Here is a 17109-nt window from a genome sequence, read left to right as displayed (position 1 = left end):
AATTTTGTAATTCAGCTTCAAATTGTAATCGGCTATCAGCCGTGATATTTAAGACTCATGCCCATGATTATATGAATGCATGTGGTCCCATAGAAACATGATATTAAGTGATTATTCATTCCCATGTTTTGATTGTTCTGAAAGCTGATAGCAGATTATAGAGTGGCTGCGGATCGTTTTGGCTTACATTTTTCTGCAAGTGAGGCTATAAATATCCTGTTGTCAGACAGATATGACAGACTTTTTCAAAAGAGAGTGTTCAGCACTGCAGGAGCTCTTCAAATACACATTACTGAAGAAAGGAAACACTCAACTGGCTTTTACCCAGATTACACAAAGATAGAAACAGATTCTAGTTCTATGTGTATGTCTTTGGATATACACGTTCTGAATTCATTTGAGCTATTTGAGTTTCTTGTTCATGAATGCAATATATTGTTTATTGCCGATACTTGAAAATTGACAATATGTTTGTTAATGAAAGATTTTTCTGGTTTATATGCTCATTAGTGTTGTGTTATTTAATGATGATGATGTAATTTATGTAATGTTTAATGATATTTGATGATATTTCAGGTGGCATGTTCCTGGCGACAGGCAGCACTGATCACATCATTAGGGTTTATTACTTTGGAGATGGACAACCAGAGAAGATATCTGAGCTGGAGTCACACACTGTACGTAATGCTTTTTGTGTGTGTGTGTGTGTGTGTGTTTGAGGCTGTTTACACTTCAATAATATTAGTTAGTAATACTATAAAAATGTTACATATATAACAGTAATATAAAAAAATGGCATATTTCTTCAATTAATATTTTTAATATCACATTAAAAATAATTAATATAACATTCATTTTTTCCTTTCCTGAAGTAGCTATGCTAGTTAATATTTTTCCCACATTCAGCATGTTTATGTATATTTTGTATATTCAGTATTTTCTTGCTGCCTGTGTTTGTTCCTGTCATCAATGATAAAAGCATGCAGGTATAATTTTGGAAATTAGTGTAATTATTTGTGGCATCGCGAGGATCCGTACTCACATAAAAATATTGATGCCAAATGTTTTACCTGGTAATTTTCTTATTTATTGTAAAATCAATGCACAAATAAAATTAATTATTAGGGTTTCATGTGAAGATCGTTTATAGTTCACTTCAAATAAAAGCTGTAATATTAGTAAAAAAATTATGGAACAGATTTTTCTTGTTCATTGCCTATATTTAGTCATTTTATTCCCATAAATAAATGAAAATAAATGCATTTAACAGAGGCATCAGTATCAGTATTAGTTGTGGTATATGTGATGCTTGCCTTCATTCACAGTACTTAGTAAAAAAAAAGATACCATTAAACAAATATTTAATTTATACCTTTTTATGTTGTTTCAACTCTCATTTGGCAATTTAGTGTGAAGATATATTTGTGATTACAAAGTTTTAAATGATGTTTAATTATAGAAGAATGTGCAGTTAGTTAATTGTAACATAAATTATTTTCTTTGATTGATCGAAAGCACTAAGGTATATAATAGCTTCAATCTAAAAAAAAAAGTTATTTTAAAATTGTGTATCAACGTATTGTTTTAAAGCACCTAATTTCATTCTTTACTGGATTCAATGTTGCAGGAATTCATTATTATTTTGAGGTTCCCCTCATGTTTTTTAATGACTTCATCTTTTTTCCTCAGGATAAAGTCGACAGCATCCAGTTCTCCCATGGTGGTGATCGGTGAGCAACACTGGCTCCATTTAACTGTGTACATGAGCGATTGTGAGAGAACGTGTGTGTGTGTGTGTGTGTGTGTGTGTTTATATGTCAGGTTTGTTGGATTAATGGAACCTGGAGGTTCTTCTTATTATTACAAGCTGATGTTGTCAGCAGAAAAAAAACAGCCTTGTTCCTAACACACAAACATGCATTTTAGATACACATCATACAAGAATTTAGGTGCATGAAAGGTCTTTCTACTTAAACAACAGGCATGTGAGTTGCCCCTCTTTTATGTTCCTCACTCGCACTACTTTAATGAGCAAGTGTTTTTGCATTGGGGAGGGTGGAAATAGAGAGTGTGACAGAGGAGAAGAGGGAGAGTAAGAGAGAGAAGGAGAGTAACAGGTCCCAAAGGAATTAAAAAGATGGATGTTCACATGAACAGATTTTTTGCACCCAAGGACACAGCATCCAGTGTTACATATGTAAGGGAAGAAATCTCACCAATCAATAGAACTGCAGAGTGCACTGTCAAAAAGAAGATGAGTAGATTGCACACAGTAACAGACAATGCACATCTTATTTAGCGGAGTAATACGGTCTGACTCATTTATAGATCCACGCTACCTCAGAGTAATACACTCCTACGTTGTTACAAACTTATCAGCTCTTGGAAAATTACATTGAGTCACAACGTCACTACCTTGCAGTGTATAGAGTAAAATTGTATGTCACCGCTTTATAGACTGCAAAATGATTTTCTTAATCAGTGTTTTTGACTTTTTTTTGTACAAATATCTAAACAGCCCCAAGTAAATTTACTTGAGAAGGACGATTGGTTAAGATGTTAAGATTAAAAAAAAAAATGTCTTAACCGAATTTTGTGAAGATAAAACGGTTAAAAACAAACAAAAAATTAATAAATCAAACAGACTAAGACATTCATTTATTTGTTTGTTTGTTTGTTTGTTTTTTTTGGGGGGGGGGGGGGGTATAATTCAGTATGCATTCTCTGAAAATGAAATTATATAATTTTACTTCCCATTGTTTAGATATTGTTACTGTAAGACAATCCATTACTGTTTTTGCTGTTCACATACTGCGTTCATCACTGTTTTATAGAGTGGTGCACATACACAATTTAAGCAAATGTAAACACAGTCTTAAAGGTACAGTAGCAAAAACCGACCATACAATTTTAAGGGTCAGAAAGAAGAAAATATTGTAATAACTAAATTATGAATGGTTTTAGTGCAAAATCAAACACTGAGTAATTGTATTTTATCTCAAGGAAGCTGATAAAATACTGTGTTCTGTATGAGCACATCACATACATTGTAGTGTAATGCACAGTCAACAATACAAAAGCCACATTTAGTACACTTTAAAACAAAAACTCTTCATTATCCAGTTAACTTAATTAACCTGTTATGTTTACAAACTTTTGTGAGTTTCAGCTAATTTCCTCTTCTTCTGCAAGTTAATTCAAAATATTACAAGTGGAATTTATTATTGTTATACCACATTTTACTAAACATTTTAGGGCAGCAATGAAGTTTTACATTTTAGTGGATTAAATGTTTATCAGTGTGCCTCATTCCTTTTCATGAATATTGGTATAGATGACATTTTTGAGTATAAACCTCCGCGTGTGTAGGTTTGTGAGTGGCAGTAGAGACGGCACAGCGCGGGTATGGCAGCTGCAGCAACAGGACTGGCGAAGCATTCTCCTGGACATGGCCACTAAACTACCTGGGTATGAAAAATGTTAATCACTGTTTCTAAAGTATGGCTCAATTAATTGTGCATTAAAGTGACATTTTGTTTGCTAAACAAATGACCATTAGCAACATAATTACTTTGAAGTCTCCTGAGGGCAATTGATTCTGACCGCACAGATCAGAACAGATTCGCCATGCAACTCCAACAATGGATCATCTTAACCAAATAAAACAATGTAAAACTATAAGCAAACAAATCCCATTTGGGTTTGATTTATTATTATCAGTTTTTGTTTTTTTGTGATAAATTAGTCTTCAGGTACACTTTTCTCATTTACTGATAAAGTTCCCATCAGTCTGTAGAAACATAAACATTCAGTTATCTGCATGTACACATGTTAACCTCCACCGTGGGGGAGTCACACTGAAATGTGAAAGTCTGGAATTCAAAAATATAAGTAGGACGTTTTTAAACAAATAAACCTTGACATAAAAAAGAAAAATGATTACTTGTAAAGAATTTTAGACATTCTAGTAATTCATGTAAAATTTTAATTCAAAATTGTTAATCTGCTAATATAATTTGAATGCATGTTTATGTCTTTCTCTATGCTGGTTTGTCTCTCATTGCTCTTTCTCTTCAAAAGTAGACCCAACTGTAGAGCAACGTTAGAAATGGCACACTATTTTGAAAAAAAAGAAAAAAAAAATATTTTCCGTCTTTTTAGCAAGTACAATCCTCCACCTTTAGAGGACAAAGTTACCAAACTGAAGGTGACTATGGTGGCCTGGGACTGCAGTGACAGCACAGTCATTACCGCTGCGAACAACTTGACATTGAAAGTGTGGAACTCTTACACAGGGAACCTTATTCATGTGTTGATGGTAAGAGTGTAAAGATCTCTCCAGAATGACTGAAAGGAGGCAATATGTGATGAATGATGTTGTCGTTCTGGCCCTTCACCCACAGGGCCATGAGGATGAGGTGTTTGTGTTGGAGCCACATCCGTTTGACTCTAGAGTGCTTTTCTCTGCTGGGCATGATGGGAACGCAATCGTCTGGGATCTGGCAAGAGGAGTCAAAATACGCTCTTACTTTAACATGGTAAACTAACTGGCAACACTTCATTTCAGTTTGCATCACAAATCTATGCAAATCTTTTGATTTATTGGTGATTACTGTGTCTCACAACATTCTTTCTCTACATGTGTGTTTGTGTATAGATCGAGGGTCAGGGCCACGGTGCGGTCTTTGACTGTAAGTGCTCCCCAGATGGGCAGCATTTCGCTTGCACAGACTCCCACGGTCACCTGCTCATCTTTGGTTTCGGCTCTAGCAGCAGATACGACAAAGTAATGAATGTTTATATCTGTCTCAGATCCTATTTTCAGAATGAAATATTAGCATACTATTTGCTGCATTTTGCTCACTCTGATTTGAATAATATATTGTCACGTTGTTGTCACATGACCTAATCACATTGCATGTTTAATTCAGTCCGTGGTTTCATTTTAAATCTAGTTTAAGTTTTAGCAATTTTGTCATGTTTTTTATGTACTATTTAATATTTCTGTTTAGCTTTAATTCAGTTTTAATTGTAGAAATTGTAATACTTCAACTTAACCGTTTATATTTGAATTAGTTTTCAAGGCAACAGTTTTTTCATAGAATATGTTTTATTTTTATTTTAACTTTATTTCAAATACTAAAAAGGACATTTAATAGTTTTCATTTTACTTAACAATAACAACAAATAAGCCGATAACTCCCCAAAATGGTCCTGATTACTTGACAGTGTTGGTATCCTGTATCGGAATACAAAAAAAAAAAAAACAACAACTAAAAGCTCAAATTATTTTTTTTAAATGTTGCATGTAAGTTTAGGCATCACAATGTTATAATGTACATTATGAAAATGGATGTTCATTGTGATATTTGCTAAAGATTGTATTTAACAATGTTAATAAACTATTATTGAGTGGTAAGTGACAGAAATGGGAAACAGTATTTTTAAAAACCAGTCAATAACTGTTAATATAACTAATATGTAGTGCATCTGTAGAAGAAGTTATAAGAATAACATTGTTCTGTGTTCAGTACTGCCTCTCTCTGTTTGTCTTATTCAGTTAGTATATGTGTATTTGATGTGAATGCATCCATTGTTCTGTTCTGTAGATAGCAGATCAGATGTTCTTCCACACTGATTATCGGCCGCTTATTCGTGACGCCCATAACTTCGTGCTGGACGAACAGACCCAGCAGGCACCTCACCTAATGCCACCGCCTTTCCTGGTGGATGTGGATGGGAATCCTCACCCTCCACGCTACCAGAGACTGGTTCCAGGCAGAGAGAACTGTAGAGAGGAACAGCTCATACCCCAGATGGGGCTCACATCATCAGGTAAGAAACACAAACAGACAGTGTCTCTTTGTTCCCTTTCTGTGTTTTTATTACTTGAGTAATTATTGGCTATTTGTGTATACAAATATACACCTGCAGTCTGTCACTGAACACTAATAAAGTGTTCAAATGTCTTATATCCTCACCCAGGGCTGAATCAGGTGGTTAGTCAGCAGGCTCCAGAAGGCTCTAGTCCTCTTGATAGTATGATCCAGAGACTACAGCAAGAGCAGGACCAGAGGCTGGGTTCTGACAGCAGAGCAAACAGAGGTAAAATATTTGTGTGTGTATATATATATATATATATATATATATATATATATATATATATATATATATTTTTTTTTTTTTTTTTTTTGACTACAGGTAATTAAAAGAAAATGCTATTACTATTAAACATTATATATTGGGAATTAATTGAGTTGGGAATCACTGACTCTTGAAGCATTATTAATTTTATGTTTATTTAATAGATTTAGTTATTAAATTATTTTTGCAAATTATGTTTTAAATGTGCAAAATATCTTGCAAAATATTTTTGTAAAGTAGTGTAGTGATACAATCCTAAAATGTTGGATATCAAATCAATAACGGTGAAATTTCATGTTTCTTGATGCCAATTTATTTTCCACATTTATTAAATAACTTACATAGTTAAAAGTATTTTATACAATATATATATATTTATAATAAAACAATAATTTTTTAAATGATAATAGGATTATTTATATATGCTATTTTTGTTTTTCATCTGATATTAATATTTCATTTAAAGTTTTATGTAAATTTCTCTTTTGTAATATATTTTAGTATAAGTCAACAATAACACTGAATAAGACTAATTAAAATAGCAAACAGCACTTGATGTTTTTCAGCCATATCAATTATTCAAGTAAATTAAAAAATACCAAGAGTAATCAAATGTAAACAAAAAACTGTTGCAGAATATTATAAAAACAAAACAAACACAATAAAACAACAAACATCTCATTTAAAAAAAGAACGCATTTTAAAAAAAAATTCAAAGCGACTTTATGTATAAAAATGTCATAAGATGACCTCTATTAACCAGTGAGGGGTGATTGTAATACTGTTGACAGTAGTGTTTATGCTGATTGCATGTCTGGTTTGTGTGTGTAGGATCTGTCAGTTCTCCCACAGAAGTCACTTCTCCACCCAATGTGGGTCTGAGACGCAGTGGACAGATCGAAGGTGTTCGCCAGATGCACAGTAATGCTCCACGCAGTGAGATCGCCACTGAGAGAGACCTGGTAGCCTGGAGTCGACGGGTTCTTGTTCCTGAATTATCACCAGCTGAAGCATGGTAAAACACACACAGAAATAGAGTTGACACCAAAAGTGTGAGACTGCACTGCTAATCTCAGGGCTTAAATATCGCCACAAGATTGAAAGTAAAAATGAACGTCCTGACATTTGCCAAGTATGGTAACCCATGCTCGGAACCCATGCAAAACAAACACACCTTAGATGTGGAATGAAGTTGAAACATTTATTTTCTTTTTATTTTCTTTCTTCGTTTATTTATGTCCCCCAAGGGCAATTGTTTTTACAGCAAGGCCAGCATACAAAAAAGACAATTTACTATAGATAAAAAATTACATAAAAAACATGACATCAAAAGAACAAACAACTACCTGTCCCCACATGCCTGAATTTAGCAAAAGAATTTAGGAATAAATTAATGTTTGTATCTGTTACTCCTAACAGAAGGAAATCTAAACCTAGATCCTGAGGGTAAAAACTGAAAATCAGAATAGCAAATGTTAAGACAGACTCAGTATAAGATTTGTAAAACAGAGTCATAATAGTTTTTCTCTTTATATCACTTTGATTGTAAGATTGTAAAAAATACTTTTTTTGTCTCTTCCATCTATTATGTGTAATATTTTCACAGGCACCTGCTACTCAAACAAGACCTTCCCTTGTCTTAATGTTCTTTTGTTTTTTACAGTGTAATGCAGTTTGCTCCAGTTAGACAGCTTTGCTGATGCTGTTGTGTGTCTGTTTGTGAATGCAGTAAGCAGGAGATCTGGCGTACAGCTAAAGGAGAGGAGGAAATCAGCATCTACAGATCAGAAAGGAGGAGACGCAGCATACACAGCCAGTACCACAGAGAAAACCGGGTGAATTATCACATCTGATCATCAATTTGAAAATATATACAAAAGAATCTAGATAAACAAGTCTGCCTCACTATTTGATTGGAGGAAATGTACTGTTTGCCTCATCAGCTTTGTACACAACCAAACTTTTATATATAACTGAATGTATCTAATAACATATTGCTAAAGGAATTGTTGCTGATTAACATGCAAATTAAATGCAGTATATTTACTGAAGTGTGTATTTCTCATATCAGCATGCTATAGAAAATTCTGTAGAGGAGGGGCGTCGTTACCAGGGTAACCAGCATAACTACCATACACGATTGGCCGTGGAGGAAACGAGTCGTCAGAGTGAACCCAACGAGGAAGAGCACAGTGCCTCTGAGGTACTGTCAAAAGACGCAGTGTCCCTTTGTGGAATAGTAAAGTCAATGTAACTGCTCATGTAATGGACTTACACTACCACTTTACAATACAGTTTACAATAACTCTTTTCTATTTGAATATATTTTCAAATGTAGTTGATTCCTGTTAGGGCAAAGCTGACGAATATGAAGCATTTATTTGAAATATAAATCTTTTGTAACAATATGAAAGGCTTCACTGTCATTTTTGATATATTTAATGCATCCTTGCAGACTTTTACAGGTAGTGCACATGAGGATGATTTAAGAGGAAATATGAAACTTCCATCAGGAATTGATTGAATCAGGAAAAAATGTTTCTGTATGACAGATGGTTGAAATGTAAAAGGTTCCTAGTGGCACCAATCAAAAAGACAAGTTTCATTTCAGTGGCGTGGCATGTTATTAGCTTTTGTTAAAAGACTGTCATAGATTAATCATTAACTATATAGGAATGTGTATTACGGAAGAACATAGGGTCAGATTTCAATTCATGTTGGCTTGGAAAACTGAAATGGTTTGATTTGTTGTGGTGTTTTTCCATCTGTAGTGTTAAAATCTCTGTTTAGAAGTGTGAGTGATCCATTCATGGTGTCAGTGTTGCATCCTTAGCAAGTTTCTCAATTTATAAAACCAATAATAACCAATTCACTTTTTTTAACAGGCTTTTTTTCTTAACCAATAAATATATCAAGACAAAAATGCAGAATTATAAAATGAATTTTCTGGAGTAGTGATATCAGACTTGATGTATTAACTTGAAAACCAAATTTCCAATTTGAAATATATTGAAATCTTATGTTGAAACCATTGGTGTGTTTTGAAAATGGCATAAAAAGAGTGATAATCTTCATTCTCTATGTATCTGTTGTTGTTGTTTTTAGGGTGAAACCGAAGCAAGACCTCCGAGCAGAGAATCATCAGATGAGGAGAGAGAGGAAAAAGAACCCTGGCCTGATGATAACAGCAGCTCCAGGTCAATATTAATTACCCTCAGACTTCATAAGCCACACTGCCATATATCTGACATACACATACACATATATGCTGGGTTTGTTTATAATTACAGCGATTACTCCAGCGATTACTCAGACTGGACAGCAGATGCTGGAATAAACCTCGAACCGCCCAAGAAGACCAGCATGAAGAAAAAGAAGAAGAATGCCAGCAGCTCAGAAGAAGATGGAGAGAAGAAAAAAGACTCCAAGAAGGAGAGGAGAAAAGAAAAGCAAGACAAAGATGGAGCACTACCAAAGAAGAAGAAGCCAAAGGAGAAACGGAAGGTCAGTGGTCCTTTGTGTGTTAATTCAGCAATGGACACCTTCCTTAAACCATGCTGATCAAGCTCACTTTTATTTAATTTGTCCAGTGAAAATGTTCAATACTGTAATTATGGGTCAAAGGAGACTTCTGTTTTTATGTTTTTATTTTTATTTTCCATAAATCGTTATGAACAGATGTAATTTCCACCATATCACCATTAATTTTTAAGATGAAAATGACATTGGAATAAAATAACAGATTCTTTTCTCTTAATAAGGCTAATTTCATAGCTAGCATTTTAAGTATCCTAAATACACACAAATGGATAATAGTTCAATAATATATATGAATAATATTAGTTTTTAAACTTTTTAAAAGATTTTTCTTTGAATTTCTCTATTTGAATTATTCACGTATCACGTCTCATGTTTCATCTCAAGTTCTACAGTAACACTTGTCCCATTGGTAACCAAACTTTTTAAATAACTTTATTAATGGGAAATATTTGGTTGTGGTAAAAATGACACCATAGCGGAGTCATCAGTATTTATTTGAGTAAAAAATTTTATGTAATAAGTTCAAATATTTTGTTTATTTTACTTCTTGATGAGGTCATCATGGTTCTAAAAATCTACATCTAAGACGAGAAAATCCACAGACAGTTAATTAATTGATGTTGAAATCGGTTTTATAATTTAATTACAACAGAATAACTCCTGGGACATTAAGATAGCTCTGTTTAAATTCCATTGACACTGTTTCAGTGAACTTTCAGATTTGCATGAAAGTCATGCTCTGTGTAATCAGAACTTATCATATATATATATATATATGTGTGTGTGTGTATTTATATGTTCAGAGAATGCCTGAACTGCAGAACAAGGGTTTGACATTAGAGGAATGGCTGCCTTCTGCCTGGATCACTGACACCATGCCACGGAGATGCCCCTTCACCCCACAGATGGGTGATGAGGTAAAAACCACATTTCTCAGTACAACATAACAATTCAAATGTGAAATACCATTATTTATATGGTATGTGGAGACATGCTTGTAACATTAAGCTGCTTGTTACGTATGCAAACAGGTATATTATTTTCGCCAAGGCCATGAAGCTTATGTGGAGATGGCCAAAAAAAACAAGATCTTCAGTATAAATCCTAAAAAACAGCCCTGGCAGAAGTTAGAGCTCAGGGTAAGTCTTCAATAAAACGACCTTTTAACCTGACAGTATTTTTATAGGAATGAAAATGGTTTGTGACTGTGCGCCTACAGGAGCAGGAGCTGTTGAAGATCGTGGGCATTAAGTACGAGGTGGGTTTGCCTACTCTGTGCTGTCTGAAGCTGGCCTTCCTGGACCCAGACACTGGCAAACTGACAGGCGGCTCGTTCTCCATGAAGTGAGTCACAGTGACTTATTCACAGCGATCTTCAGTGAGTGACCTTTAACCTGTGACTCGCATTTCTATTGTTGTCTTAGATACCACGACATGCCTGATGTCATCGACTTCCTGGTACTTCGGCAGCAGTTTGATAATGCAAGACAGAGGAACTGGATGATAGGTTAGTGTGGGAAAATGAGTACGTTTTTTTTACAGATGTTAATTTTTACAGGATTAAATGGGTCAGTGAGACACAGGGATGCTCGAGATGGTGAAAAAGATAAAAAACAAAAATCCAATCTAGTTCAAAATGCTATGGTCACACAGGTTTGTTCACACAAAAAACTTGTGGCCACCAGAAACATATGTAGTTCCTTCAACATAAGATGTCGCGGCGACGAGAAATGAATGTCGTTCCCTCAACAGAGCATCTTGAGGCCAAGACATAAGGATGTCGTTACCTCGACAAAATGATCTCGTGGCCATGTCATATTATCACGTCCCCATAAGTTATTATGTCATGGCACTAACTAAGTGAACTGAACATGTCACCTCTCTGGCACTGTAGTATTGTATTTGTAACACTTTTTTTTTTTTACTTTGTTGCTTTCAGTTAATGATTGCTTGTTCCTGATACAGAGTTGATGTGCATGTGTAATTGTGTCTGATTTGAGATGGGTTTATTTTGTCAGGTGATCGTTTCCGGGCAGTGATAGACGATGCCTGGTGGTTTGGTACGATTGAGAGTCAGGAGCCTTACCAGGCCGAATATCCAGACTCTCTGTTCCAGTGCTACAATGTCTGGTCAGTTCTCTGTGTCCATCTACACATCTTTACATGTGTTATATAGTAGTTCAATTGTTGTTACATTGTTTCTTAACCAGGCATGAAGCCATGAGGCCGTTATAATCATTGTGGCCTAATAGTGGTCAACATATATATTGCCATATATACAGTATATTGATATATATTGTTGTTCCCTGTTGGTAATATTGTCTGCTTCCATTTATATATATAAAGTCTTAAATTTAGCAAATTTAATTATATTTTCAAAAGGTCTCGAATTTGGGGACGGAAAAACAAGAATTAAGATACGGCTTATTGTTTCATAACTTCACCACCTATTTGACTCTTAAATTTATGACTAGACATGGTTTATATGGAGGCTTAGAAATTAATCTATAGTGAGCTAAGTGTGGTGTTGTACACTTTTTTTGTGTGTGTGTGTGTGTGTGTGTAATAGTAAATGACAATATTGACAGCTTTGTGTTATTGTGTGATGCAGCTGGGATAATGGAGATACAGAAAAGATGAGCCCATGGGACATGGAGGAGATTCCCAATGAAGGTATAACGTGTCCTTCGCAATCACTAAAGCTTTCATTAGAATAAAATAACTTTGATTTGACCAATTAATTAATATCTAATTATAATATTTTTTGCTTTGAGCACAGTTAATTTAAACTTGGATTAATTTGACTAGAAATAAACCTCTAGAGATTATGGGCCCTATTTGACGATCTAAATGCAAAGTGTAAAGCGCACAGCGCAGGTGCACTCAAGGCCAAATCCACTTTTGCTATTTTAAAGATAGAAAAATGACACATTTTTGGAATGGGTTGTCCCTATTCTCTTAACGGGCATAGCGTTCAATAAACCAATCAGAGTGTCCACCAAAGCTATGCGCATCGAGTCAGTTAATATACAGTATTGTTCAAAATAATAGCAGTACAATGTGACTAACCAGAATAATCAAGGTTTTTCGTATATTTTTTTATTGCTACGTGGCAAACAAGTTACCAGTAGGTTCAGTAGATTCTCAGAAAACAAATGAGACCCAGCATTCATGATATGCACGCTCTTAAGGCTGTGCAATTGGGCAATTAGTTGAATTAGTTGAAAGGGGTGTGTTCAAAAAAATAGCAGTGTGGCATTCAATCACTGAGGTCATCAATTTTGTGAAGAAACAGGTGTGAATCAGGTGGCCCCTATTTAAGGATGAAGCCAACACTTGTTGAACATGCATTTGAAAGCTGAGGAAAATGGGTCGTTCAAGACATTGTTCAGAAGAACAGCGTACTTTGATTAAAAAGTTGATTAGAGAGGGGAAAACCTATAAAGAGGTGCAAAAAATGATAGGCTGTTCAGCTAAAATGATCTCCAATGCCTTAAAATGGAGAGCAAAACCAGAGAGACGTGGAAGAAAACGGAAGACAACCATCAAAATGGATAGAAGAATAACCAGAATTGCAAAGGCTCAGCCAATGATCACCTCCAGGATGATCAAAGACAGTCTGGAGTTACCTGTAAGTACTGTGACAGTTAGAAGACGTCTGTGTGAAGCTAATCTATTTTCAAGAATCCCTGCAAAGTCCCTCTGTTAAAAAAAAGGCATATGCAGAAGAGGTTACAATTTGCCAAAGAACACATCAACTGGCCTAAAGAGAAATGGAGGAACATTTTGTGGACTGATGAGAGTAAAATTGTTCTTTTTGGGTCCAAGGGCCACAGGCAGTTTGTGAGACGACCCCCAAACTCTGAATTCAAGCCACAGTACACAGTGAAGACAGTGAAGCATGGAGGTGCAAGCATCATGATATGGGCATGTTTCTCCTACTATGGTGTTGGGCCTATTTATCGCATACCAGGGATCATGGATCAGTTTGCATATGTTAAAATACTTGAAGAGGTCATGTTGCCCTATGCTGAAGAGGACATGCCCTTGAATGGTTGTTTCAACAAGACAATGACCCAAAACACACTAGTAAACGGGCAAAGTCTTGGTTCCAAACCAACAAAATTAATGTTATTGAGTGGCCAGCCCAATCTCCAGACCTTAATCTAATTGAGAACTTGTGGGGTGATATCAAAAATGCTGTTTCTGAAGCAAAACCAAGAAATGTGAATGAATTGTGGAATGTTGTTAAAGAATCATGGAGTGGAATAACAGCTGAGAGGTGCCACAAGTTGGTTGACTCCATGCCACACAGATGTCAAGCAGTTTTAAAAAACTGTGGTCATACAACTAAATATTAGTTTAGTGATTCACAGGATTGCTAAATCCCAGAAAAAAAAATGTTTGTACAAAATAGTTTTGAGTTTGTACAGTCAAAGGTAGACACTGCTATTTTTTTGAACACACCCCTTTCAACTAATTGCCCAATTGCACAGCCTTAAGAGCGTGCATATCATGAATGCTGGGTCTTGTTTGTTTTCTGACAATCTACTGAACCTACTGGTAACTTGTTTGCCACGTAGCAATAAAAAAATATACTAAAAACCTTGATTATTCTGGTTAGTCACATTGTACTGCTATTATTTTGAACAATACTGTATATGTGTGTGTATTGGCACGGTTGTTCAATTAATTCGCCAATTTCATTCATCATTATAAGTAGTAATAGGCTGAATTGCAGATAGGTAGCTTAATTTTAATTCATGCAATGACTATCAATTATTACATTTTTATATTTATGTAGCACTCTTTAAATAACAAAAAAATATTGCGCCATTGACTTTAGACTTTAGACCAGGTTTGAGTTGATCTATGGCTATTTCCAGCTCCTTAAAATAGCAATGCGCCAACACTGCCCCGAACACACCTCCTTTTTTAGACCAGCACGTCCATGGGTGCACAAATGCATTTGCTAATTAAACAATGTGGCAATGGATGGGAAAATGCGAACGGCGCCGGATTGAAAGTAGCAAACACACTTGCGTACAAGGTAGCAAATTAATGTACTTTTTTCTAGCTATACTTCTACTTAACTGTTTTTTAAATAATGTAATATTTTACTTATAATACAAGAATGCGTTAAATTTATCAATAGTGACTTTTAGTGCTAATCTTTTTAACTTTGTATTTGTCAAAAAATCCTGAAGAATATAATTTACAATATTACTATTTTTACTGTATGTCTGATCAAATAAATGCAGTCCTGGTGAGCATAAGAGGCATCTTTCAAAACTTCTACAAATCTTACTGATCCAAAACTTTTATATGAATTATGATTTGTATATTTCACCTGGATCGATTAAAAATGTAATTAAAAGTCCCCCCCCCCCATTATTTTTTAGATATGTGCCCCTGTACCACAAAAACAGCCTTAAGTGTTAATTCTTCAATATTAATTGATACATCATCTGAAAGCTGTATAATTATGCTTTCCACTGATGTATGGTTTATTAGGATCGGACAATATTTGGCTGAGATAACAGCCATTTGAAAATTTGGAATCTGAGGGTGCAAAAAAACCTGAAATACTGAGAAAATCGCCTTTAAAGTTGTCCAAATTAATTTTTAGGAATGCATATTACTCATCAAAAATTACGTTTACAGGAAGGATATTTACAAAATATCTTCATGGAACATGATCGTTACTTAATATCCTAATGATTTTTGGCATAAAAGAAAAATGGATCATTTTGACCCAAACAGTGTTTTTTTTTTCCTGTATTGCTGAAAATATACCTCAGTGACTTAAGACTGGTTTTGTGGTCCTGGGTCATATCTAAGATTGTTTTGGTTGTGTATTGAACCACCTGTGCTGATACAACTAGTCTGCAGTAATCTCTCAAAACACAATTAAACTGTTGTAAGATCACATTAGATAAATGCATTAACTGTGGTTAATTGAATGCTGCTAAACTTATTTAATTAATATCATAGCACATTCATTTTCACAGCACATAAGCACATGTTGAGAAATATAACACTGCTCTGATTTCATAGAGGGTACCACACTCCCATAATATAAAATATTTCCAGCTCTGATAAAATACCTTGAGTGCCGTTCCTTAGGTGACAAGCTTTGTAACCTTTATTTTTTGGTATTTTATGTTTTAAATTTCCATTAAAACATGTTTGAGCATGTTTACTGAGCAAACTTTTCCTATTGGGAACTGTTGCCAGGCACTCAAAATGTTACTGATTTCATGATGTCACTGTCCTTGTGGTGACTTTAGGTATATATCCAACCCAAAATGAGTTGTGATTGTCTGTCTCTTGTTTTCCTCCATCTCATTTTCTCTGTCTGTCTGCAGCAGCTTTTCCTGACGAGTTAGGTCTGAGTGTGCCTCTGACTGAGGAGGAGCAGAAGGCCTTATTGTACAAGCCCCTAGAAGGAGAGTGGGGCTCACGCACACGTGACCAAGAGTGTGAACGCATCATCAGGGGCATCGACCAGCTTTGCACTTTGGGTATGACGTTTTCATTTAGCATTATACAATAGCTCATTTTTATTACTATGGTTATGTCCAAAACGGATGGAATATAACAGTAGTTCTTTCTCTCCTCCAGATGTGGCCGTACCATTTGAACTGCCAGTGGACTTGCAGGCATATCCAACATATTGCACCGTAGTTGCTTACGTCACAGATCTGAGTACCATCCGACAAAGACTACAGAACCGTTTCTATAGGTCAGCACAATCTCTGAATGGACATGACAATCAAATACCTACGTATATGATATATGCCAAAAATGAGTGTGTACTTCTAAAGTAGATTATATCAAATTATATTCGCATCTGTTATTTGCTTGCCTTCGTCAGGCGAATGTCATCGTTGATGTGGGAGGTTCGCTACATCGAACACAACGCTCAAACCTTCAATGAACCAGGCGCATTCATTGTTAAAACTGCCAAATTCGTATCTGACCTCATGCTACAATTTATCAAGTAAGTCAGTCACAAATATAAAAAAATGACAACTAAAAATGAACTAGTGGTGTTGAATTGGGATGCACACTATATCGAAAACAAATTGATTATCAGTCATTATCATTTTATTTTATTCGTATTGTCCAACGTTGTATATTCAGTTACGCATGCTAATTCTCTGTACTTTTATTTTTATAATGCTTTTGCAATCATCTACTACACACTTAAAGTTAATATTTAAAAAACACTAATGATTTAACACTCTTAAATTAATATTTAGCAAATCTCAAAATTAATTTCCATTATTTACATACATTGTTATAATGCTGTGATGCATAAATTCACTTTTACCATTTAAATTAAATTAAATAGTTGAAAAAAAAAAAGATTCAGATGTTAGTTTTTTTTTATTATAGTGTTTTGTTTTTAATTAATTTAGA

At 34.9% G+C, this 17109-nt stretch overlaps 1 protein-coding gene across 3 annotated transcripts in view; it reads left to right on the top strand.

Moving 5' to 3' along the window:
• LOC127944546 (PH-interacting protein) overlaps positions 1–17109 on the top strand; it is a 36625-nt gene that overhangs the window by 12538 nt on the left and 6978 nt on the right. For 2 of the 3 annotated variants that reach the window (XM_052540561.1, XM_052540563.1), the window contains 22 exons: positions 577–677; positions 1690–1730; positions 3370–3468; positions 4162–4318; positions 4404–4538; positions 4658–4786; positions 5610–5835; positions 5986–6105; positions 6976–7159; positions 7874–7979; positions 8216–8347; positions 9250–9341; positions 9435–9648; positions 10488–10601; positions 10716–10823; positions 10904–11028; positions 11109–11191; positions 11703–11814; positions 12296–12357; positions 16053–16208; positions 16309–16429; positions 16562–16687. In XM_052540561.1, the coding sequence (XP_052396521.1) occupies positions 577–677; positions 1690–1730; positions 3370–3468; positions 4162–4318; positions 4404–4538; positions 4658–4786; positions 5610–5835; positions 5986–6105; positions 6976–7159; positions 7874–7979; positions 8216–8347; positions 9250–9341; positions 9435–9648; positions 10488–10601; positions 10716–10823; positions 10904–11028; positions 11109–11191; positions 11703–11814; positions 12296–12357; positions 16053–16208; positions 16309–16429; positions 16562–16687 (2743 nt within the window). The remainder of the gene's footprint in view (positions 1–576; positions 678–1689; positions 1731–3369; positions 3469–4161; positions 4319–4403; positions 4539–4657; positions 4787–5609; positions 5836–5985; positions 6106–6975; positions 7160–7873; positions 7980–8215; positions 8348–9249; positions 9342–9434; positions 9649–10487; positions 10602–10715; positions 10824–10903; positions 11029–11108; positions 11192–11702; positions 11815–12295; positions 12358–16052; positions 16209–16308; positions 16430–16561; positions 16688–17109) is intronic. The other variant, XM_052540562.1, reaches the window with a different exon arrangement.

The sequence above is a fragment of the Carassius gibelio genome, chromosome A23, assembly GCF_023724105.1.
Source record: "Carassius gibelio isolate Cgi1373 ecotype wild population from Czech Republic chromosome A23, carGib1.2-hapl.c, whole genome shotgun sequence".
Lineage (NCBI taxonomy): Eukaryota > Metazoa > Chordata > Actinopteri > Cypriniformes > Cyprinidae > Carassius > Carassius gibelio.
The sequence above is the reverse complement of the archived record's forward strand: the minus strand, read 5'-3'. Positions and strand labels throughout refer to the sequence as shown.